Raw genomic sequence first — 25005 nt, 5'->3', positions numbered from 1 at the left:
TCTAAATGCGCTGTATTCTATTGTATCCACATTCTAGAACGCTGTATTCTAAATGCGCTGTATTCTATTGTATCTGCATGCTAGAACGCTGTATTCTAAATGCGCTGTATTCTATTGTATCCACATTCTAGAACGCTGTATTCTAAATGCGCTGTATTCTATTGTATCCACATTCTAGAACGCTGTATTCTAAATGCGCTGTATTCTATTGTATCTGCATTCTAGAACGCTGTATTCTAAATGCGCTGTATTCTATTGTATCCGCATTCTAGAACGCTGTATTCTAAATGCGCTGTATTCTATTGTATCCACATTCTAGAACGCTGTATTCTAAATGCGCTGTATTCTATTGTATCCGCATTCTAGAACGCTGTATTCTAAATGCGCTGTATTCTATTGTATCTGCATTCTAGAACGCTGTATTCTTGATGCGCTGTAGCCTATTGTATCCGCATTCTAGAACGCTGTATTCTATTGTATCCACATTCTAGAACGCTGTATTCTAAATGCGCTGTATTCTATTGTATCCGCATTCTAGAACGCTGTATTCTTGATGCGCTGTAGTCTATTGTATCCGCATTCTAGAACGCTGTATTCTATTGTATCCGCATTCTAGAACCCTGTATTCTATTGTATCCGCATTCTAGAACCCTGTATTCTATTGTATCCGCATTCTAGAACCCTGTATTCTATCGTATCCGCATTCTAGAACGCTGTATTCTAAATGTGCTGTATTCTATTGTATCCGCATTCTAGAACGCTGTATTCTATTGTATCCACATTCTAGAACGCTGTATTCTATTGTATCCACATTCTAGAACGCTGTATTCTATTGTATCCGCATTCTAGAACGCTGTATTCTATTGTATCCGCATTCTAGAACGCTGTATTCTATTGTATCCGCATTCTAGAACGCTGTATTCTATTGTATCCGCATTCTAGAACGCTGTATTCTAAATGCGCTGTATTCTATTGTATCCGCATTCTAGAATGCTGTATTCTAAATGCGCTGTATTCTATTGTATCCGCATTCTAGAAAGCTGTATTCTAAATGCGCTGTATTCTACTGTATCCGCATTCTAGAGCGCTGTATTCTAAATGTGCTGTATTCTATTGTATCCGCATTCTAGAACGCTGTATTCTATTGTATTTGCATTCTAGAACGCTGTATTCTATTGTATCCGCATTCTAGAACGCTGTATTCTAAATGCGCTGTATTCTATTGTATCCACATTCTAGAACGCTGTATTCTAAATGCGCTGTATTCTATTGTATCCGCATTCTAGAACCCTGTATTCTATCGTATCCGCATTCTAGAACGCTGTATTCTATTGTATCCGCATTCTAGAACGCTGTATTCTATTGTATCCGCATTCTAGAACGCTGTATTCTAAATGCGCTGTATTCTATCGTATCCGCATTCTAGAACGCTGTATTCTAAATGCGCTGTATTCTATTGTATCCGCATTCTAGAACGCTGTATTCTATTGTATCCACATTCTAGAACGCTGTATTCTATTGTATCCGCATTCTAGAACGCTGTATTGTATTGTATCCGCATTCTAGAACGCTGTATTCTAAATGCGCTGTATTCTATTGTATCCACATTCTAGAACGCTGTATTCTAAATGCGCTGTATTCTATTGTATCCACATTCTAGAACGCTGTATTCTAAATGCGCTGTATTCTATTGTATCTGCATTCTAGAACGCTGTATTCTAAATGCGCTGTATTCTATTGTATCCGCATTCTAGAACGCTGTATTCTATTGTATCCACATTCTAGAACGCTGTATTCTATTGTATCCGCATTCTAGAACGCTGTATTCTAAATGCGCTGTATTCTATTGTATCCACATTCTAGAACGCTGTATTCTATTGTATCCACATTCTAGAACGCTGTATTCTATTGTATCTGCATGCTAGAACGCTGTATTCTAAATGCGCTGTATTCTATTGTATCCACATTCTAGAACGCTGTATTCTAAATGCGCTGTATTCTATTGTGTCCACATTCTAGAACGCTGTATTCTAAATGCGCTGTATTCTATTGTATCCACATTCTAGAACGCTGTATTCTATTGTGTCCACATTCTAGAACGCTGTATTCTATTGTGTCCACATTCTAGAACGCTGTATTCTATTGTATCCGCATTCTAGAACGCTGTGTTCTAAATGCGCTGTATTCTATTGTATCTGCATGCTAGAACGCTGTATTCTATTGTATCCACATTCTAGAACGCTGTATTCTAAATGCGCTGTATTCTATTGTATCCGCATTCTAGAACGCTGTATTCTATTGTGTCCACATTCTAGAACGCTGTATTCTATTGTATCTGCATGCTAGAACGCTGTATTCTAAATGCGCTGTATTCTATTGTATCCACATTCTAGAACGCTCTATTCTAAATGCGCTGTATTCTATTGTATCTGCATTCTAGAACGCTGTATTCTAAATGCGCTGTATTCTATTGTATCCGCATTCTAGAACGCTGTATTCTAAATGCGCTGTATTCTATTGTATCCACATTCTAGAACGCTGTATTCTAAATGCGCTGTATTCTATTGTATCCACATTCTAGAACGCTGTATTCTAAATGCGCTGTATTCTATTGTATCTGCATTCTAGAACGCTGTATTCTTGATGCGCTGTAGCCTATTGTATCCGCATTCTAGAACGCTGTATTCTATTGTATCCACATTCTAGAACGCTGTATTCTAAATGCGCTGTATTCTATTGTATCCGCATTCTAGAACGCTGTATTCTTGATGCGCTGTAGTCTATTGTATCCGCATTCTAGAACGCTGTATTCTATTGTATCCACATTCTAGAACACTGTATTCTATTGTATCCGCATTCTAGAACGCTGGATTCTAAATGCGCTGTATTCTATTGTATCCGCATTCTAGAACACTGTATTCTATTGTATCCGCATTCTAGAACGCTGTATTTTATTTTATCCACATTCTAGAATGCTGTATTCTAAATGCGCTGTATTCTATTGTATCCGCATTCTAGAACGCTGTATTCTAAATGCGCTGTATTCTATTGTATCCGCATTCTAGAACGCTGTATTCTATTGTATCCACATTCTAGAACGCTGTATTCTATTGTATCCGCATTCTAGAACGCTGTATTCTATTGTATCCGCATTCTAGAACGCTGTATTCTAAATGCGCTGTATTGTATCCGTATTCTAGAACGCTGTATTCTAAATGTGCTGTATTCTATTGTATCCGCATTCTAGAATGCTGTCTTCTAAATGCGCTGTATTCTATTGTATCCACATTCTAGAACGCTGTATTCTATCGTATCCGCATTCTAGAACGCTGTATTCTATTGTATCCGCATTCTAGAACGCTGTATTCTAAATGCGCTGTATTCTATTGTATCCGCATTCTAGAACGCTGTATTCTATCGTACCCGCATTCTAGAACGCTGTATTCTAAATGCGCTGTATTGTATTGTATCCGCATTCTAGAACCCTGTATTCTATTGTATCCGCATTCTAGAACCCTGTATTCTATTGTATCCGCATTCTAGAACCCTGTATTCTATCGTATCCGCATTCTAGAACGCTGTATTCTAAATGTGCTGTATTCTATCGTATCTGCATTCTAGAACGCTGTATTCTAAATGCGCTGTATTCTATTGTATCCGCATTCTAGAACGCTGTATTCTATTGTATCCACATTCTAGAACGCTGTATTCTATTGTATCCACATTCTAGAACGCTGTATTCTATTGTTTCCGCATTCTAGAACGCTGTATTCTATTGTATCCACATTCTAGAACGCTGTATTCTATTGTATCCGCATTCTAGAACGCTGTATTCTATTGTATCTGCATTCTAGAACGCTGTATTCTATTGTATCCGCATTCTAGAACGCTGTATTCTATTGTATCCGCATTCTAGAACGCTGTATTCTATTGTATCCGCATTCTAGAACGCTGTATTCTATTGTATCCGCATTCTAGAACGCTGTATTCTATTGTATCCGCATTCTAGAATGCTGTATTCTAAATGCGCTGTATTCTATTGTATCCGCATTCTAGAACGCTGTATTCTAAATGCGCTGTATTCTACTGTATCCGCATTCTAGAACGCTGTATTCTAAATGCGCTGTATTCTATTGTATCCGCATTCTAGAACCCTGTATTCTATCGTATCCGCATTCTAGAACGCTGTATTCTATTGTATCCGCATTCTAGAACGCTGTATTCTAAATGCGCTGTATTGTATCGTATCCGCATTCTAGAACGCTGTATTCTAAATGCGCTGTATTCTATTGTATCCGCATTCTAGAACGCTGTATTCTATTGTATCCACATGCTAGAACGCTGTATTCTATTGTATCCGCATTCTAGAACGCTGTATTGTATTGTATCCGCATTCTAGAACGCTGTATTCTAAATGCGCTGTATTCTATTGTATCCGCATTCTAGAACGCTGTATTCTATTGTATCCACATTCTAGAACGCTGTATTCTATTGTATCCGCATTCTAGAACGCTGTATTCTAAATGCGCTGTTTTCTATTGTATCCGCATTCTAGAACGCTGTATTCTAAATGCGCTGTATTCTATTGTATCCACATTCTAGAACGCTGTTTTCTATTGTATCCGCATTCTAGAACGCTGTATTCTAAATGCGCTGTTTTCTATTGTATCCGCATTCTAGAACGCTGTATTCTAAATGCGCTGTTTTCTATTGTATCCGCATTCTAGAACGCTGTATTCTAAATGCGCTGTTTTCTATTGTATCCGCATTCTAGAACGCTGTATTCTAAATGCGCTGTATTGTATTGTATCCGCATTCTAGAACGCTGTATTCTAAATGCGCTGTATTCTATTGTATCCGCATTCTAGAACGCTGTGTTCTAAATGCGCTGTATTGTATTGTATCCGCATTCTAGAACGCTGTATTCTAAATGCGCTGTATTCTATTGTATCCGCATTCTAGAACGCTGTATTCTAAATGCGCTGTATTCTATCGTATCCGCATTCTAGAACGCTGTATTCTAAATGCGCTGTATTCTATTGTATCCGCATTCTAGAACGCTGTATTCTATTGTATCCGCATTCTAGAACGCTGTATTCTAAATGCGCTGTATTCTATTGCATCCGCATTCTAGAACGCTGTATTCTATTGTATCCACATTCTAGAACGCTGTATTCTATTGTATCCGCATTCTAGAACGCTGTATTCTAAATGCGCTGTATTCTATTGTATCCGCATTCTAGAACGCTGTGTTCTAAATGCGCTGTATTCTATTGTATCCGCATTCTAGAACGCTGTATTCTAAATGCGCTGTATTCTATTGTATCCGCATTCTAGAACGCTGTATTCTAAATGCGCTGTTTTCTATTGTATCCGCATTCTAGAACGCTGTATTCTAAATGCGCTGTTTTCTATTGTATCCGCATTCTAGAACGCTGTATTCTAAATGCGCTGTTTTCTATTGTATCCGCATTCTAGAACGCTGTATTCTAAATGCTCTGTAGTATATTGTATCTGCATTCTAGAACGCTGTATTCTATTGTATCCACATTCTAGAACGCTGTATTCTATCGTATCTGCATTCTAGAACGCTGTTTTCTAATTGCGCTGTATTCTATTGTATCCGCATTCTAGAACGCTGTATTCTAAATGCGCTGTATTCTATTGTATCCACATTCTAGAACGCTGTATTCTAAATGCGCTGTATTCTATTGTATCCGCATTCTAGAACGCTGTATTCTAAATGCGCTGTATTCTATTGTATCTGCATTCTAGAACGCTGTATTCTTGATGCGCTGTAGCCTATTGTATCCGCATTCTAGAACGCTGTATTCTATTGTATCCGCATTCTAGTACACTGTATTCTATTGTGTCCACATTCTAGAACGCTGTATTCTATTGTATCCACATTCTAGAACGCTGTATTCTAAATGCGCTGTATTCTATTGTATCCGCATTCTAGAACGCTGTATTCTAAATGCGCTGTATTCTATTGTATCCGCATTCTAGAACGCTGTATTCTATTGTATCCGCATTCTAGAACGCTGTATTCTATTGTATCCGCATTCTAGAACCCTGTATTCTATTGTATCCGCATTCTAGAACCCTGTATTCTATTGTATCCGCATTCTAGAACGCTGTATTCTATTGTATCCGCATTCTAGAACGCTGTATTCTATTGTATCCGCATTCTAGAACGCTGTATTCTAAATGCGCTGTATTGTATTGTATCCGCATTCTAGAACCCTGTATTCTAAATGTGCTGTATTCTATTGTATCCGCATTCTAGAACGCTGTCTTCTAAATGCGCTGTATTCTATTGTATCCACATTCTAGAACGCTGTATTCTATCGTATCCGCATTCTAGAACGCTGTATTCTATTGTATCCGCATTCTAGAACGCTGTATTCTAAATGCGCTGTATTCTATTGTATCCGCATTCTAGAACGCTGTATTCTATCGTATCCGCATTCTAGAACGCTGTATTCTAAATGCGCTGTATTGTATTGTATCCGCATTCTAGAACCCTGTATTCTATTGTATCCGCATTCTAGAACCCTGTATTCTATTGTATCCGCATTCTAGAACGCTGTATTCTATCGTATCCGCATTCTAGAACGCTGTATTCTAAATGCGCTGTATCCGCATTCTAGAACGCTGTATTCTATTGTATCCACATTCTAGAACGCTGTATTCTATTGTATCCGCATTCTAGAACGCTTTATTCTATTGTATCCGCATTCTAGAACGCTGTATTCTATTGTATCCGCATTCTAGAACGCTGTATTCTAAATGCGCTGTATTCTATTGTATCCGCATTCTAGAATGCTGTATTCTAAATGCGCTGTATTCTATTGTATCCGCATTCTAGAACGCTGTATTCTATTGTATCCGCATTCTAGAATGCTGTATTCTATTGTATCCGCATTCTAGAACGCTGTATTCTATTGTATCCGCATTCTAGAACGCTGTATTCTAAATGCGCTGTTTTCTATTGTATCCGCATTCTAGAACGCTGTATTCTAAATGCGCTGTTTTCTATTGTATCCGCATTCTAGAACGCTGTATTCTAAATGCTCTGTAGTATATTGTATCTGCATTCTAGAACGCTGTATTCTATTGTATCCGCATTCTAGAACGCTGTATTCTAAATGCGCTGTATTGTATTGTATCCGCATTCTAGAACGCTGTATTCTAAATGCGCTGTATTCTATTGTATCCGCATTCTAGAACGCTGTGTTCTAAATGCGCTGTATTCTATTGTATCCGCATTCTAGAACGCTGTATTCTAAATGCGCTGTATTCTATTGTATCCGCATTCTAGAACGCTGTATTCTAAATGCGCTGTTTTCTATTGTATCCGCATTCTAGAACGCTGTATTCTAAATGCTCTGTAGTATATTGTATCTGCATTCTAGAACGCTGTATTCTATTGTATCCGCATTCTAGAACGCTGTATTCTAAATGCGCTGTTTTCTATTGTATCCGCATTCTAGAACGCTGTATTCTAAATGCGCTGTATTGTATTGTATCCGCATTCTAGAACGCTGTATTCTAAATGCGCTGTATTCTATTGTATCCGCATTCTAGAACGCTGTGTTCTAAATGCGCTGTATTCTATTGTATCCGCATTCTAGAACGCTGTATTCTAAATGCGCTGTATTCTATTGTATCCGCATTCTAGAACGCTGTATTCTAAATGCGCTGTATTCTATCGTATCCGCATTCTAGAACGCTGTATTCTAAATGCGCTGTATTCTATTGTATCCGCATTCTAGAACGCTGTATTCTAAATGCGCTGTATTCTATTGTATCCACATTCTAGAACGCTGTATTCTATTGTATGCGCATTCTAGAACGCTGTATTCTAAATGCGCTGTATTCTATTGTATCCACATTCTAGAACGCTGTATTCTATTGTATCCGCATTCTAGAACGCTGTATTCTAAATGCGCTGTTTTCTATTGTATCCGCATTCTAGAACACTGTATTCTAAATGCTCTGTAGTATATTGTATCCGCATTCTAGAACGCTGTATTCTATTGTATCCGCATTCTAGAACGCTGTATTCTAAATGCGCTGTTTTCTATTGTATCCGCATTCTAGAACGCTGTATTCTAAATGCGCTGTATTCTATTGTATCCGCATTCTAGAACGCTGTGTTCTAAATGCGCTGTATTCTATTGTATCCGCATTCTAGAACGCTGTATTCTAAATGCGCTGTATTCTATTGTATCCGCATTCTAGAACGCTGTATTCTAAATGCGCTGTATTCTATTGTATCCGCATTCTAGAACGCTGTATTCTAAATGCGTTGTATTCTATTGTATCCACATTCTAGAACGCTGTATTCTATTGTATCCGCATTCTAGAACGCTGTATTCTAAATGCGCTGTATTCTATTGTATCCGCATTCTAGAACGCTGTATTCTATTGTGTCCGCATTCTAGAACGCTGTATTCTATTGTATCCGCATTCTAGAACGCTGTATTCTAAATGCGCTGTTTTCTATTGTATCCGCATTCTAGAACGCTGTATTCTAAATGCTCTGTAGTATATTGTATCCGCATTCTAGAACGCTGTATTCTATTGTATCCGCATTCTAGAACGCTGTATTCTAAATGCGCTGTTTTCTATTGTATCCGCATTCTAGAACGCTGTATTCTAAATGCGCTGTATTGTATCCGCATTCTAGAACCCTGTATTCTATTGTATCCGCATTCTAGAACCCTGTATTCTATCGTATCCGCATTCTAGAACGCTGTATTCTATCGTATCCGCATTCTAGAATGCTGTATTCTAAATGCGCTGTATTCTATTGTATCCGCATTCTAGAACGCTGTATTCTATTGTATCCACATTCTAGAACGCTGTATTCTATTGTATCCGCATTCTAGAATGCTGTATTCTAAATGCGCTGTATTCTATTGTATCCACATTCTAGAACGCTGTATTCTATTGTATCCGCATTCTAGAACGCTGTATTCTATTGTATCCGCATTCTAGAACGCTGTATTCTAAATGCGCTGTAGTCTATTGTATCCGCATTCTAGAACGCTGTATTCTATTGTATCCACATTCTAGAACACTGTATTCTAAATGCGCTGTATTCTATTGTATCCACATTCTAGAACGCTGTATTCTATCGTATCCGCATTCTAGAACGCTGTATTCTATTGTATCCGCATTCTAGAACGCTGTATTCTAAATGCGCTGTATTCTATTGTATCCGCATTCTAGAACGCTGTATTCTATCGTATCCGCATTCTAGAACGCTGTATTCTAAATGCGCTGTATTGTATTGTATCCGCATTCTAGAACCCTGTATTCTATTGTATCCGCATTCTAGAACCCTGTATTCTATTGTATCCGCATTCTAGAACGCTGTATTCTATCGTATCCGCATTCTAGAACGCTGTATTCTATATGCGCTGTATCCGCATTCTAGAACGCTGTATTCTATTGTATCCACATTCTAGAACGCTGTATTCTATTGTATCCGCATTCTAGAACGCTGTATTCTATTGTATCCGCATTCTAGAACGCTGTATTCTATTGTATCCGCATTCTAGAACGCTGTATTCTAAATGCGCTGTATTCTATTGTATCCGCATTCTAGAATGCTGTATTCTAAATGCGCTGTATTCTATTGTATCCGCATTCTAGAACGCTGTATTCTATTGTATCCGCATTCTAGAATGCTGTATTCTATTGTATCCGCATTCTAGAACGCTGTATTCTATTGTATCCGCATTCTAGAACGCTGTATTCTAAATGCGCTGTATTCTATTGTATCCACATTCTAGAACGCTGTATTCTAAATGCGCTGTATTGTATTGTATCCGCATTCTAGAACCCTGTATTCTAAATGTGCTGTATTCTATTGTATCCGCATTCTAGAACGCTGTCTTCTAAATGCGCTGTATTCTATTGTATCCGCATTCTAGAACGCTGTATTCTAAATGCGCTGTTTTCTATTGTATCCGCATTCTAGAACGCTGTATTCTAAATGCGCTGTTTTCTATTGTATCCGCATTCTAGAACGCTGTATTCTAAATGCTCTGTAGTATATTGTATCTGCATTCTAGAACGCTGTATTCTATTGTATCCGCATTCTAGAACGCTGTATTCTAAATGCGCTGTTTTCTATTGTATCCGCATTCTAGAACGCTGTATTCTAAATGCGCTGTATTGTATTGTATCCGCATTCTAGAACGCTGTATTCTAAATGCGCTGTATTCTATTGTATCCGCATTCTAGAACGCTGTGTTCTAAATGCGCTGTATTCTATTGTATCCGCATTCTAGAACGCTGTATTCTAAATGCGCTGTATTCTATTGTATCCGCATTCTAGAACGCTGTATTCTAAATGCGCTGTATTCTATCGTATCCGCATTCTAGAACGCTGTATTCTAAATGCGCTGTATTCTATTGTATCCGCATTCTAGAACGCTGTATTCTAAATGCGCTGTATTCTATTGTATCCACATTCTAGAACGCTGTATTCTATTGTATGCGCATTCTAGAACGCTGTATTCTAAATGCGCTGTATTCTATTGTATCCACATTCTAGAACGCTGTATTCTATTGTATCCGCATTCTAGAACGCTGTATTCTAAATGCGCTGTTTTCTATTGTATCCGCATTCTAGAACACTGTATTCTAAATGCTCTGTAGTATATTGTATCCGCATTCTAGAACGCTGTATTCTATTGTATCCGCATTCTAGAACGCTGTATTCTAAATGCGCTGTTTTCTATTGTATCCGCATTCTAGAACGCTGTATTCTAAATGCGCTGTATTCTATTGTATCCGCATTCTAGAACGCTGTGTTCTAAATGCGCTGTATTCTATTGTATCCGCATTCTAGAACGCTGTATTCTAAATGCGCTGTATTCTATTGTATCCGCATTCTAGAACGCTGTATTCTAAATGCGCTGTATTCTATTGTATCCGCATTCTAGAACGCTGTATTCTAAATGCGTTGTATTCTATTGTATCCACATTCTAGAACGCTGTATTCTATTGTATCCGCATTCTAGAACGCTGTATTCTAAATGCGCTGTATTCTATTGTATCCGCATTCTAGAACGCTGTATTCTATTGTGTCCGCATTCTAGAACGCTGTATTCTATTGTATCCGCATTCTAGAACGCTGTATTCTAAATGCGCTGTTTTCTATTGTATCCGCATTCTAGAACGCTGTATTCTAAATGCTCTGTAGTATATTGTATCCGCATTCTAGAACGCTGTATTCTATTGTATCCGCATTCTAGAACGCTGTATTCTAAATGCGCTGTTTTCTATTGTATCCGCATTCTAGAACGCTGTATTCTAAATGCGCTGTATTGTATCCGCATTCTAGAACCCTGTATTCTATTGTATCCGCATTCTAGAACCCTGTATTCTATCGTATCCGCATTCTAGAACGCTGTATTCTATCGTATCCGCATTCTAGAATGCTGTATTCTAAATGCGCTGTATTCTATTGTATCCGCATTCTAGAACGCTGTATTCTATTGTATCCACATTCTAGAACGCTGTATTCTATTGTATCCGCATTCTAGAATGCTGTATTCTAAATGCGCTGTATTCTATTGTATCCACATTCTAGAACGCTGTATTCTATTGTATCCGCATTCTAGAACGCTGTATTCTATTGTATCCGCATTCTAGAACGCTGTATTCTATTGTATCCGCATTCTAGAACGCTGTATTCTATTGTATCCGCATTCTAGAACACTGTATTCTAAATGCGCTGTATTCTATTGTATCCACATTCTAGAACGCTGTATTGTTTTGTATCCGCATTCTAGAACGCTGCATTCTATTGTATCTGCATTCTAGAACGCTGTATTCTATTGTATCCGCATTCTAGAACGCTGTATTCTAAATGCGCTGTATTCTATTGTATCCACATTCTAGAACGCTGTATTCTAAATGCGCTGTATTCTATTGTATCCGCATTCTAGAACGCTGTATTCTAAATGCGCTGTATTCTATTGTATCCGCATTCTAGAACGCTGTATTCTGAATGCGCTGTATTCTATTGTATCCACATTCTAGAACGCTGTATTCTATTGTATCCACATTCTAGAACGCTGTATTCTATTGTATCCGCATTCTAGAACGCTGTATTCTATTGTATCCGCATTCTAGAACGCTGTATTCTAAATGCGCTGTATTCTATTGTATCCACATTCTAGAACGCTGTATTCTAAATGCGCTGTTTTCTATTGTATCCGCATTCTAGAACGCTGTATTCTGAATGCGCTGTATTCTATTGTATCCGCATTCTAGAACGCTGTATTCTAAATGTGCTGTATTCTATTGTATCCGCATTCTAGAACGCTGTATTCTATTGTATCCACATTCTAGAACGCTGTATTCTATTGTATCCGCATTCTAGAACGCTGTATTCTATTGTATCCGCATTCTAGAACGCTGTATTCTAAATGCGCTGTATTCTATTGTATCCACATTCTAGAACGCTGTATTCTAAATGTGCTGTATTCTATTGTATCCGCATTCTAGAACGCTGTATTCTAAATGCGCTGTATTCTATTGTATCCACATTCTAGAACGCTGTATTCTAAATGTGCTGTTTTCTATTGTATCCGCATTCTAGAACGCTGTATTCTATTGTATCCGCATTCTAGAACGCTGTATTCTGAATGCGCTCTATTCTATTGTATCCGCATTCTAGAACGCTGTATTCTAAATGCGCTGTATTCTATTGTATCCACATTCTAGAACGCTGTATTCTAAATGCGCTGTATTCTATTGTATCCACATTCTAGAACGCTGTATTCTAAATGTGCTGTATTCTATTGTATCCGCATTCTAGAACGCTGTATTCTAAATGCGCTGTATTCTATTGTATCCACATTCTAGAACGCTGTATTCTAAATGTGCTGTTTTCTATTGTATCCGCATTCTAGAACGCTGTATTCTATTGTATCCGCATTCTAGAACGCTGTATTCTGAATGCGCTCTATTCTATTGTATCCGCATTCTAGAATGCTGTATATGTCTCCAGTCTGACGGACGTCGCTGGTCTTGATCCGGCTCCTCCTCTCTTCTTGCGACCACCACCCTCCTCCTTGCACTTACAAGCTCTTTGCTCCTGCGCTCCTCCAATGCTGCAGAAGTAAAGCTTCCTCTGCCAGCAGAATCGGAAAATGGTCTGTTTTGGCCAATGGCTCAACCGTGCCACAGGTCCGAACTGTCAATCATCAGGAACGCACTGCTCCCCGAGAAGCAGGGGGGCAGTGGAGCGGTTTGCTCCTGAAGACAGAAGCTACTTCACATAGTCTGCTGGTTAAAAGCCACGCTGCAGAGGTTTTACTTGCATTTTGCAGTATTTTACCTGACGTGCTGTTTTTTTGTTTTTTTTCAGCCTATCGGCCATGGCAGGCCTCAGTATCCAGCTGCACAAAGAACCCCTACGTTCCTGCTCCCAGGTTTTGGAGGATATCCAGGGCGACCACAGGTATCGTAAAGCATTTTTCTGTAAGTAAAGCCATGCTATTGTCTTTGGGGGTGATAAAACAATTTTCCCCCTTTTTTTTTTTTTTTTTTTTTTTTTTTTTTTTTTTTTTAAGGTATGCTTCATATGCCAAAAGATTGTACAGCTACACGACCGCCAGCCTGTATCTTGCAGCCATGCCATACACCGAGAGGTAAATATTGGGCAGTGCTAGCTATTTTACAGAGGAGGTGTGCTCACAATTGTGCACTTCTATTAAGCTGGCATATTGCAGTTTTTCTTGCTAAGTAATGGGTTATTGCAAAAACTGCATTTTTATCTGAGCAGAGGTGCAGCTTGCTTTGTAAATGTTAATGCTATAAAGTCTGTGTGCACTTTTGCAACTAATGCTCCTAAGCAATAAAAATGTATATATTAACACAATATATTCTGAGATGTGATTTTAGGTACGCAATTGTGTAAATATATCATTTTTGAAGCAAGTTGTTTTTTTTATTGTGCAGTGTGCCAAACTCTGGTCATCCAGCAGCCATGACGCTTCCTGCCCATTCTGCCTGAGCCATCGTTAGCCAGATATGGATTCGCAGCCCTTGGAAGTATGAATGTGGTGCGCATCTCTGTGCCTCATGCTTTCATCACGTCAGAAAGTTCTCCATAATGAACCTTTCTGGATTAACTTAACATCTCTTTAGCTCCTCCAGAAAAGTTGTTTCTTAAACCGTATATCCATGTGAACAACGCCTTATATCCTGATCCACGCGGATAGATGGTGCACGATCTTCCTCCATTTTTAAAAAAAAAAGTTTAGAAAACTACAAGAAAGTGTGAATATCTGTAATAAAAGTTTTTGTTTTTTTTTAGTATGAGTTGCATATTAACCCCTACCCTAATATAAGACTCACCGTAGGTATATGAAGCATTCTGAGGAGGGGTCCAGCTGTGTTATACAGCCAGCATCTGGGACACTGCTGCTATATGACTGATATAAGTAGTGGATGTGAATGCGATAATTTTTTACTTATGGTTCTACATGTATCAATCAGGCACCATAACTAATTATGAGTTGCGTAGGTCTCGTGCAAGTTCTGAGTTATTGTGACACAGTTGTCCTGGATTTGCTGGGACTGTCCTTACGGTTGGGATATATCCTGCCAAACTCAGGGTTGTCCCAGGTTTAAAAAAGAAGTGGGATTTATGTAAATCCCACCTAAAAGCAAGCAACCGACCCTGAGGGGCGATTCTTGAAAGTGCCTATTTTACTAACATTGTTGGTAAGGAGGAAGTGGGGGCATGTCTTTGAGGTGATACAGGAAGTGGGGGCGTGTCTTTGAGGTGATACAGGAAGTGGGGGCGTGTCTTTGATGCGATACAGGAAGTGGGGGCGTGTCTGATGTGATACAGGAAGTGGGGGCGTGTCTGATGCGATACAGGAAGTGGGGGCGTGTCTGATGCGATACAGGAAGTGGGGGTGTGTCTGATGCGATACAGGAAGTGGGGGCGTGTCTTTGATGTCATACAGGAAGTGGGGGCGTGTCTTTGATGCAATACAGGAAGTGGGGGCGTGTCTCTGAGACAGTTAGTCGGGGCGTGCCTTTGATGTGCTACAGGAAGTGGGGGCGTGTCTTTGTGCTACAGGAAGTGGGGGGGTGTCATTGATGCGCTACAGGAAGTGGAGGTGTGTTTTTGTCGCTCTATAGGAACTGGGGGCGGGTCTGTCTCTGTACAGAAAGTGTGGGCGGGTCTGTCTCTGTACAGAAAGTGTGGCAGGTCTGGGTCTCTCTACATGAAGGAGGGTCTTTGTCTCTACACACAATGGGGGGCAGGGCTTTATTTTTCAAAAGGAAGTAGGGGTAGGTCTTTGTCTCTTCTCCTGTTCTGCCTGCCTGCCAAACTGCATACAAGCGGAAGGCAGAGATAGGCGTTCAGTTCAGAGCCTGCAAACTATTGTACAATGGCTGAAAGGAGGGGAAAAGGAAGTTCTAGCACCTATAGTGCTGGTCAGTTTCTGATTAAAAAGGAAACAAACACTCCAAAAAACAGTGAATGTCAAATTACAGGCCATGAGAATGAGTACATTTTCTGCACATATTAGACTGTTATGTGCACTAAAATCGGCTTTACCTCGCTGATGAGGGCAGCACGACCATGTTTTTTTTTTTTACAGGTTTTGTGTGAAAGGATAGTCCTAAGTGTAAGACATTATTTGTACCAATACTTACAATTTTTCTCGTGCTTGTGAAGTCCCTTTTACTGTTAACACCAAATATATGTAATAGTTACACAAAAATGATCAAAAAAAGGAAATTGTTACTGATTGTTTTAGTACCACAGATATAACAATTACGGGTAATGATCGTTACTTACAGTTAGATAAGACACTTTTTTCATAGTCTCCCCCCTTACACACCTTGTCTTCTGGATCCAGATTACCCGATATGTTCACCTTCCTGCATAAAACTTGTGTCTGAGACCTGACGACAGGTAGGATCAGATTGTATAATGGTCCTCAAATCCCCAAATTTGTCTATTTTGGGCTAAAAAATATTTTTTGCAATTGGGTTTTATTAAGAAGATTGCACCGTTTGTACAAGCCAATCTGTTTGTTTCCCTCCTATCTGCTGGCTAAACAATGAGCTAACTGAGAGTCCATTAGTGAGCTTCTGACAGTGAGTTTCTCTCACTTCTGTCTTTTCCCGAGTGCCTCTCAGCAGATTTATGACCAGCTCAACTTTAATGTGGTCTGTAGTCACAAATCAGCACAGAGAAGATCAGAAAGAGACAGAAAAAAAGTCTCCTTGTCAGAATGAGCTCACTGATAGTCTCTCATTTTGCAGCCTGTAGAAGCAAAACTTCAAAATTTGTATTGAAATCCAATTGCAAAAAATATTTTTAGCCCAATTAAGGTGTCCATATTAAAAAAAAGTTTTACGGGGGATGGCTGAGCATAATTTTTTGAAAAACAGAATCTAAAATCATATAGGAATACAATATTCCTGGCTTATCTTTTTGGATAGGTCATCAATATCAGTTCTCTGCGAGTCCGGCACCACAATCGATCGGCTGATCATAGGAGTGCCAAGTGTCAGACCCCCACCAATATGATGTTGATTAACTATCAATATCACAGTCCTGGACAACTCATTTTAAAGAACTTTACTGTTTTGGAAAATCTTAGTATTTTCCTGTAAAATATAATTTCTTAATTTTTTTTTTTTTTTTTTTTTTTTTTTTTTTTTTTAAGAACTCTGGCTTGTTCCATTCCTCTGTTATTCCTCCTGAAAATGTATGCTTACACAGCCTTTGACAAGAGACTGTGTAGGAACGCTTTGACAAGAGCAATCTAAATGTCAAATAGAGAATGTATTTTCAGGAGGAATAAAAGAGGATCAACAAAACATAGAGCTCTAAGAAAGAAAAAATGCTACAGAAAAGTTTTATTAGGGCGAAGTACCGACTAAAACAGACTTGTCAGACAAGCCTTTCTAAATGTTTTTCATTACAATTCTCCCTTAGATCGGTTCCACATAGGCATAGTGAGCGTATTAAAGCTGGACATCTCAGCACAACCATGGGTCTGATCCCCAGAACTAACCTAACAACATCAAACGGACGTACAATGCTGTTACAGCTGAAAATCCTGGCCTGACTAAGAGTCTGACAACAAGTGGTCAGGCTGGGATTTTCAGCTTAACCCCAATTAGCCTGGTCTTAAAGGATATGAGCCATCATTGGGGTATTTTTTCTTTAATAAGATGCATGTATATTTGGCTAAAAATATTTTTTGTAATAGGATTTCATTAAAAATGCTGAACATTTTTTTTTTTTTTCTGCAGCCTCTATCACAGTACATAGCGGACTGTAGAATAAGCTACCAGTTACCAATTCTTCTAGTCATAATTGAGCTTAGAAGATAACTCAGGAGAAGAGAGATCATTTTGAAGCTTTTTTTTTCTACAGCCTCTATCACAGATCACAGACTGTAGAAAGAGCTAGCAGTGACCAGTTCTTCTATTCATAATTGAGCTTAGAAGATCATTCAGGAGAAGAGCGATAAGAACAAGAGAGAATTTTTAAACTTTTTTTTTTCTACAGCCTCTATCACAGTACATAGCAAACTGTAGAATGAGCTGGCAGTGGCCAGTTCTAGTCATAATTGAGCTTAGAAGTTCATTCAAGAGAAGAGAGATAATTTTGAAGCATTTTTTTTTCTACAGCCTCTATCACAGTACATGGCAGGGTCTGTCACTCTTATCTCTCTTCTTCTGAATCTTCTAAGCTCAATTATGAATAGAAGAACTGGTAACTGGAGTCTGCCATGTACAGTGATACGTAGAGGCTGTAGAAGCCAAAACGGTCCAAGTTTTTTAATAAAACCCTTTGCAAAAATTATGTTCCAGCCAAAAATACGTACATTTAAGTAAAAAAAAAAAAGCCTCAACTGTCCATATCCTTTTCTCTCATTTGCCCCTTTAGCTGCTGATAGTTTATGTGTGGCAGAATGTAATATATAAAAACCATTCATTTTCTGAATATTGGATCTGTAAGGTTTCCTGTCTAGTAAACATTTGGTCGATAATATAAGGTAGCCCTTGTGGACTGGAGAGGGATATCTAACCTTTCGGCACTCGCGGCCGTGCTCCGTTCATTAGTATGTGCCACCGCCATGCCTGTACATGGAACCTTGTAGCTATAGGGCTGGTGCAGATTTGGAGCCTTTGCACCTCCTCTATGTTTTGTCATTTGCTCCTACCCCATTTTTTTTCTGTCTTTTTTTTTTTTTTGCAATCATTTAGGATGTCACCAGCAAACCAAGGCCCTTGTGAATTAGCATTAAGCATGAAGAACAGGGAACGCAGTTTTCGGTTAGTCATTAATATGGCTTTGTGTTAACGGAGCTCCCTCTGTCCTAATAATCGTATTCAGCATTGTTACATAAGACAAGGGAGGCTGTATTGTAAAGCTGCAAAATAATCCGTCATTTGGTTGCATCATGTCCGGGCTTCTCTGGTAGACATCGCCTGCGCAGGACCAATGGCTTTTTTCATCCCGAGACCCCGCTGCACAGGCCACCCGCTCCTCCTGCTTCCCGGAGGCGGCCACCTATGAACGCTTAGAGATGCCATTTCTTATTTCAGCAAGGAAATGTCATCAGCAAAATCATCTTGTGATCGTCTTAGGCAGCGGAAGCAGCGCCACTGGAACAGCATCAGACAGAGGGGGAGCATGAAGAGGGCGCAGACGCCCGCCATCACGTAGGCTGTCGTCATCAACGCCGACTCATCCAGCTGTGGGGTGTTATAGCCGCAGTCTTCCAAGTCTGATGCGTAAAATGGACCGTCCACCGAAGCCTTGCGGGAATAGTCATGAACTGTGAAATAAGAATTGAGTTACAAAATCACTTCTTTATAACCATGGGAGATCATGAAACTTAGAGTGACTATCCATATTTGATTACTTTCCACTTAAATGCATGTATTTTGGGCTAAAAATCATTTTTGCAATTGGGTTTCATTAAAAATTTTGTACCTTTTTTTGTTTTTTTTTACAGGCTGTTTTTTCCCTGTACATTCAACTTTGATGTGGTCTGTGGTCATAAGTCAGATGAGAAAAGCTCAGAAAAAAAGATAACAGAGTTACAAACTCTACTGTTAGATCGTAAGAACCAGCTCGCTGACTGATTCTCAGTTAACTCATTCTGCAGCCAGCAATAGACAGTGCAGCACAGAGGCTATAGAAGGCAAATGTTTAATAAAACCCAATTGCAAAATTTGTTTATTTAGACCAAAGCGCATGCAATTATGTAAAAAAAAAACAATAAAGCTGACCCGAAAGGCGGACAATCCCTTTAAGGCTGGCCAACCTTAAAGCTGTCCGACCTCATTATACAGAGAGGATATTTAATTAATAAGGTCCAATATTAAGGTCACAATCTTCTTTAAAAATGAGAAATCTGGCAGTTTTCACCCTAATCACTGGGACTTTTTTCTTTTAGACTCTAACTTGCTTTTCTTTCAGGAAACAACAAATGCACATTAACCACAATTAATAGATGCTGACTATCATTTGTGTTACAGCGTCTAATGAGTATGTGCAAAGGTGATTTGTGAAGGGAGGAGGTGAGCTGTGACATCACCTATTGTGAATGGTGGATCCTGTGTTATCTACTGTATATAGAGGTTATCAGTCATTGAACAGGAGGAGGAGGTGAGCTGTGATATTGTCACGCTGTCTCTGTATACTGGAGGTAGGGGGCCTAAGCTGGGGCCCTGACTAATCCCTCAACCTGGAGGTACTGTTAAAGGTACAGAGGTCCAGGCCGCCAGCGTAACCCCTACCTCCTGAGGATCCCTGCACCTAAGTAATCTAGTCCTGAGAAGGACCCCGATCACAACAAAAGAGGACAAGTAATAATATGCCCACACACAGTACTTAGACGAACGAGACAGTACAAGGGAAAAACCAAAACCACCTTGCATACAAAAACTACACAACTACAACAGAGGGAACACCAACGGGAAAGGAGATAAATGATAAAGCGAGGAAGGGAAAAAACACTCCAAATACACTTATCTCAGAAACTCCAAGTACCACGATCCGCTCTGTAAGTCTGTATGAAATGCTTTCACCGACACTTCCCAAACAGACCAGCAGGCATTTGAAGGAGACTCACTACAGCAGCATTGATTGCAGCTGGGCGAGGCTGGACCTCGTCTAGCACAGAGAGAGAGAGAATTAACTCCCTCACTGCCGAAAACACAAAGCACCAAAAAGTCAGCTGCGAGAAGTCAGGCTGTGTAATCGTGACGATCTTCGTGGCGACACACCCGTGACAGATATAACCTATTGTGAATGGTGGATCCTGTGTTATCTACTGTATATAGAGGTGTTATCAGTCATTGTACAGGAGGAGGAGGTGAGCTGTGACATCACCTATTGTGAATGGTGGATCCTGTGTTATCGGCTTTATATAGAGGTGTTATCAGTCATTGTACAGGAGGAGGAGGGGGAGGTGAGCTGTGACATCTATTGTGAATGGTGTATCCTGTGTTAACACCTCTATATACAGTAGATAATACAGGATCCACCATTCACAATAGGTGATGTCACAGCTCACCTCCTTCTCCTCCTGTACAATGACTGATAACACCTCTATATAAAGTAGATATCTGTCATTGTACAGGAGGGGGAGGAGGTGAGCTGTAACGTCACCTATTGTGATTGGTGGATCCTGTGTTATCGGCTTTATATAGAGGTGTTATCGGTCATTGTCATCCTACCTCTGCTGATGATGAGCCTGCTGAAATATACTTCCTATCCTTTGGGGAAGAGAAGTATAAAATAGCCATAGTGGCCATTGTGAAAATTTCAGGATTACTTTTTTTTTTAAATGAAGATTGTGATATTGAAAAAATAAATTGCCATTTTTTCTTTAAAGTACATATAACACAAAAACATGATTTAAACAATGTCATTTTTTTGATTACACATTCCTTTTAAGGGTTGTTCACGTAAATGGGTCTCAGCTGCAATACCAGACACAGCCTATGATCAAGAGTGGTGCTGTTTCTGGAAAAGTAGCAAACTTCACCAACATCAAAGGATGAGAGAGAAGTGGGTGTCTATAAAGTATCTATAACTACAGTGTACAATTGTGAATGATGTCTCACCGTGACACGTGCTGACTGCGAATCCTATGCGCTTACGTGCTCGATCAAAAACAACATAAAAGCCCTCCATGATGACGGCTCCCATCACTGTGCCAGTGGAAGACTGGGATACCGCAAACTTATAGCAGTCATCCTGAGACGTAGCGATATCCTCCACGGGGCGCAGGTATTGCTGCGGAGAGAAGAAAAACTGATGTATCACATAGGTTTCTTAAAATCGAATGCATCCATCAAATGTCTGAAACATGAATGCTACTGAAAATGGAACTAACATTTCCGCCGTGCCGTATCTAGCGAGTTCATATATTTTTTTTCTCAGTTCCACTATCTTTTATCGGGAATGTAGTGATATCACTGCTCTTTAGTAATTCTTTTTCCATTCTTTTTTTTTTTCCAAACATTCTGTGGCGAGGTCAAAAGTGGCCGGTTTCGGTTTACATTTTATTCCCGTTGCTCCCCTGAGTATTCCAGTTTTTGTTTTTTTCAAATCCTCCATACGGTTCCAGAGATATGATCTTTTTTTATTTAGTTCTAATTTTTATGGTCTTTACCCAAGGTACTTTGCAGCCGAAAGACACGCCCCCGAGGATCCTAAACACGACAAAAAGCCCCGTATCTCTGGATCTGTATGGCGGATTTAAAAAAAAAAACAAAAGCAGCATACTCAGGGGAGTAGCGCAAATAAAATAATCCAAAGACTGGACATTTCTGCCTAGGTGACAGGTTCAGTTTAAATGATACAATTTTGGCTGCGACGAGGGTTTTTTGTACAGTTTAGGAGCTTACTGCATAGTGTTTTAGCATTGAGTTTAGTGTAGAAATGCAATACTGGTAGCTGCAAGCAGACAGAATTTTGTCTCTTTATCTCTTACTTCGGTCCTAGGTGACTCTTCCTTTGGACAGTCCTTCATAGGATACTAACCTGCGGCAAAATGGTGATGCGAAAAGACTCGTTGGTAGCTTCACCCATCAGATACAGGGAGATTACAGGGAAGATATTCCACGGCGTTGTACCTTCCTGCCAGCACACCAGCTGTTCTCCCAACCAGAAGCCATCAGGGAACTTCTCTGTCTGCGACAGAAGAGAATAAGGGGGATATAGATTAATAAATCATATGCCTTTAGGGATTCTCTGGAACTTTTAGCATTGATGACCCATCCTTGGAGAGGCCATCAATATCAGATGACTTCCACCACCACCACAATCAGCTGATTGAAGGGGACGCGGTGCACCAGAAGTGGCGCAGTAACGTACATTGTTTAGTGGCTGTGAATGGTACTAACCCCCCCCCCCTCCCATTCACTTAATTGGTGGGGGGTGTCAGACCCCCTCTAATCTAATATTGATGATCTATCCTTGGGAGCAGGTTATTAATAATAAAATCCCAGAAAACCCTTTTAAATCCAAAGTGCACACTTTTCATTCAGATGTAGTATTGCCAATAATAACCAAAAAGATCTGGGTCCTTCACATGCACCGGCAATACGTGGCCGCCAGGCGAGAGTGGTGCTTCTTCTGATTAGCAGGCAGCCATGATATCATTACGTTGCAGCGGCACACTAATCAGAAGTGGTGCCAGGGATAATGCGGGTAGGAGGAGGTTCACAGATGTCTGCTCCAGCAGCAGCGGACTTCCTATGTGGCCACTTTTTGCTCAACGCTATTAAGTTGCCATACCCCATCTGGAGTTCTCCTATGAGAACCAATAGTCACCCCAAGAGCTGCACCAAAGGGAACCCATCCGGCCAACAAGAACCCTGAAAAGGCTGTTTGCAGATAGGCATCTACAGTGGTGTGAAAAAGTATTTGCCCCCTTCCTGATTTCTTATTCTTTTGCATGCTTGTCACCCTTAAATGTTTCAAATCACAAAACAAATGTAAATATTAGACAAAGATAACACAAGTAAAGAAAAAATGCCGTTTTTAAATGAAGGTCTTTATTATTAAGGGAAAAAGAAATCCAAACCTACAGGGCCCTGTGTGAAAAAGAGATTGCCCCCTAAATCTAATAACTGGTTGGGCCCTTGGCAGCAACAACTGCAATCAAGCGTTTGTGATAACTGGCAATGAGTCTTTTACAATGCTCTGGAGGAATTTTGGCCACTCATCTTTGCAAAATTGTTGTAATTCAACCACATTGGAGAGTTTCCGAGCATGAACCGCCTTTCTAAGGTCACGCCGCAGCATCTCAATCGGATTAAGGTAAGGACTTTGACTAGGCCACTCCAAAGTCTTAATTTTGTTTTTCTTAAGCCATTCAGAGGTGGACTTGCTGGTGTGTTTTGGATCATTGTCCTGCGGCATAACCCAAGTGTTTCAGCTTGAGGTCATGAACAGATGGCCGGACATTCTCCTTCAGGATTTTTTGGCAGACAGCAGAATTCATGGTTCCATTTACCACAGCAAGTCTTCCAGGTCCTGGAGCAGCAAAATAACCCCGCACCATCACACTATCACCACCATATTTTACTGTTGGTATGATGTTCCTTTTCTGAAATGCTGTGTTACTTTTACGCCAGATGTAATAGGACATACACCTGGTTCAACTTTTGTTTCATCAGTCCACAGAGTATTCTCCCAAAAATCTTGGCGATCATCAAGATGTTTTCTGGTAACACTGAGACAAGACTTTGTTCTTTTTGCTCAGCAGTGATTTTCATCTTGGAACTCTGGCATGCATGCCATTTTTGCCCAGTCTCTTTCTTATGGTGGAGTCATGAACACTGACCTTAACTGAGGCAAGTGAGGCCTGCAGTTCTTTGTATGTTGTTGTGGAGTCTTTTGTGACCTCTTGGATGAGTCGTTGCTGCGCTCTTGGGGTAATTTTGGTCGGCCGGCCACTCCTGGGAAGGTTCACCACTGTTCCATGTTTTCACCATTTGTGGATAATGGCTCTTTACTGTGGTTTGCTGGAGTCCCAAAGCTTTAGAATTGGCTTTATAACCTTTCCCAGACTGATAGATCTCAATTACTTTGTTTCTCATTTGTTCCTGAGCTTCTTTGGATCGCAGCATGATGTCTAGCTTTTGAAGATCTTTGTCAGGCAGGTCCTATTTAAGGGATTTCTTTATTGAGAACAGGTGTGGCAGTAATCAGGCCTGTGTGTGGCTAGGGAAAGTGAACTCAGCTTCCCAAAGATCTGATAAACCGCAGTTAATTTATGTTTTAAGAGGGATGGGGGCAATCACTTTTTCACACAGGGCCCTGTAGGTTTGGATTTCTTTTTCCCTTAATAATAAAGACCTTCATTTTAAAACTGCATTTTGTGTTTACTTGTGTTACCTTTGTCTAATATTTAAATTTGTTTTGTGATCTGCAACATTTAAGTGACAAACCTGTAAAAGAATAAGAAATCAGGAAGGGGGCAAACACTTTTTCACACCAATGTAGTTAAGCCATTATAGTCCTCTTCCTTCTAGAGGAGAGATCATTTACATACTTTTTCACCCATATTGCACTTCTTGTAAGCAGACATGAATGAATAAATTCTCACGATCCTGTTCCAGGGGCCAGCTCAGTAATCAGTGGCCGCCGGACTAGAACTGCTGGAATCCTCGGCGCCTCTTCTTATTTGTAAGCCCAGTGTGACGTCCTCAATACGGAGTGATGCATGTATGGGGTTATATTCGGCATACTAACCAGGGATGACGAGAGATAGGAGACGGTTCATACAGCGGACATGGAATACTAATGGGGTCGATGCACCAGGGTCTCCGCCATCTCTACCTGTACGTTGAAATCCATAACCTACATGGATCTCATCAATGAAAACCAGTATCGCCCAAACCCTATCCTCAAAATAATCCTAATAATCCAGGTATGGCAGAGTTATCCCTCATTCTCTACTG

The 25005-nt window shown here is 39.9% G+C and overlaps 2 protein-coding genes across 3 annotated transcripts in view; one reads left to right on the top strand and one right to left on the bottom strand.

Annotated features, from left to right (window-relative positions):
* The window catches only part of RNF214 (ring finger protein 214), a 35585-nt gene extending 21236 nt beyond the window's left edge, over positions 1 to 14349 (top strand). Inside the window, exons 13-15 of the mRNA XM_073657104.1 lie at positions 13400 to 13492; positions 13605 to 13682; positions 13993 to 14349. Of these exons, the coding sequence (XP_073513205.1) occupies positions 13400 to 13492; positions 13605 to 13682; positions 13993 to 14058 (237 nt within the window). The 3' untranslated portion in view covers positions 14059 to 14349. The remainder of the gene's footprint in view (positions 1 to 13399; positions 13493 to 13604; positions 13683 to 13992) is intronic.
* A 3373-nt stretch (positions 14350 to 17722) lies between these two features.
* Positions 17723 to 25005, bottom strand: part of BACE1 (beta-secretase 1) — a 40072-nt gene continuing 32789 nt past the window's right edge. Inside the window, exons 7-9 of one of the 2 annotated variants that reach the window (XM_073657088.1) lie at positions 22079 to 22228; positions 21157 to 21328; positions 17723 to 18857 (exon numbers count right to left, since the gene is read on the bottom strand). In XM_073657088.1, the coding sequence (XP_073513189.1) occupies positions 18616 to 18857; positions 21157 to 21328; positions 22079 to 22228 (564 nt within the window). In that variant the 3' untranslated portion in view covers positions 17723 to 18615. Of the gene's footprint in view, positions 18858 to 20050; positions 20201 to 21156; positions 21329 to 22078; positions 22229 to 25005 lie in introns of those variants that run through there. The other variant, XM_073657089.1, reaches the window with a different exon arrangement.

This window comes from Phyllobates terribilis, unplaced genomic scaffold (genome assembly GCF_046119375.1).
Source record: "Phyllobates terribilis strain yellow unplaced genomic scaffold, ASM4611937v1 Scaffold_12__6_contigs__length_324123572, whole genome shotgun sequence".
Lineage (NCBI taxonomy): Eukaryota > Metazoa > Chordata > Amphibia > Anura > Dendrobatidae > Phyllobates > Phyllobates terribilis.
Note: the sequence above shows the minus strand (reverse complement) of the source record. Positions and strands in the feature narration are given on the sequence as shown.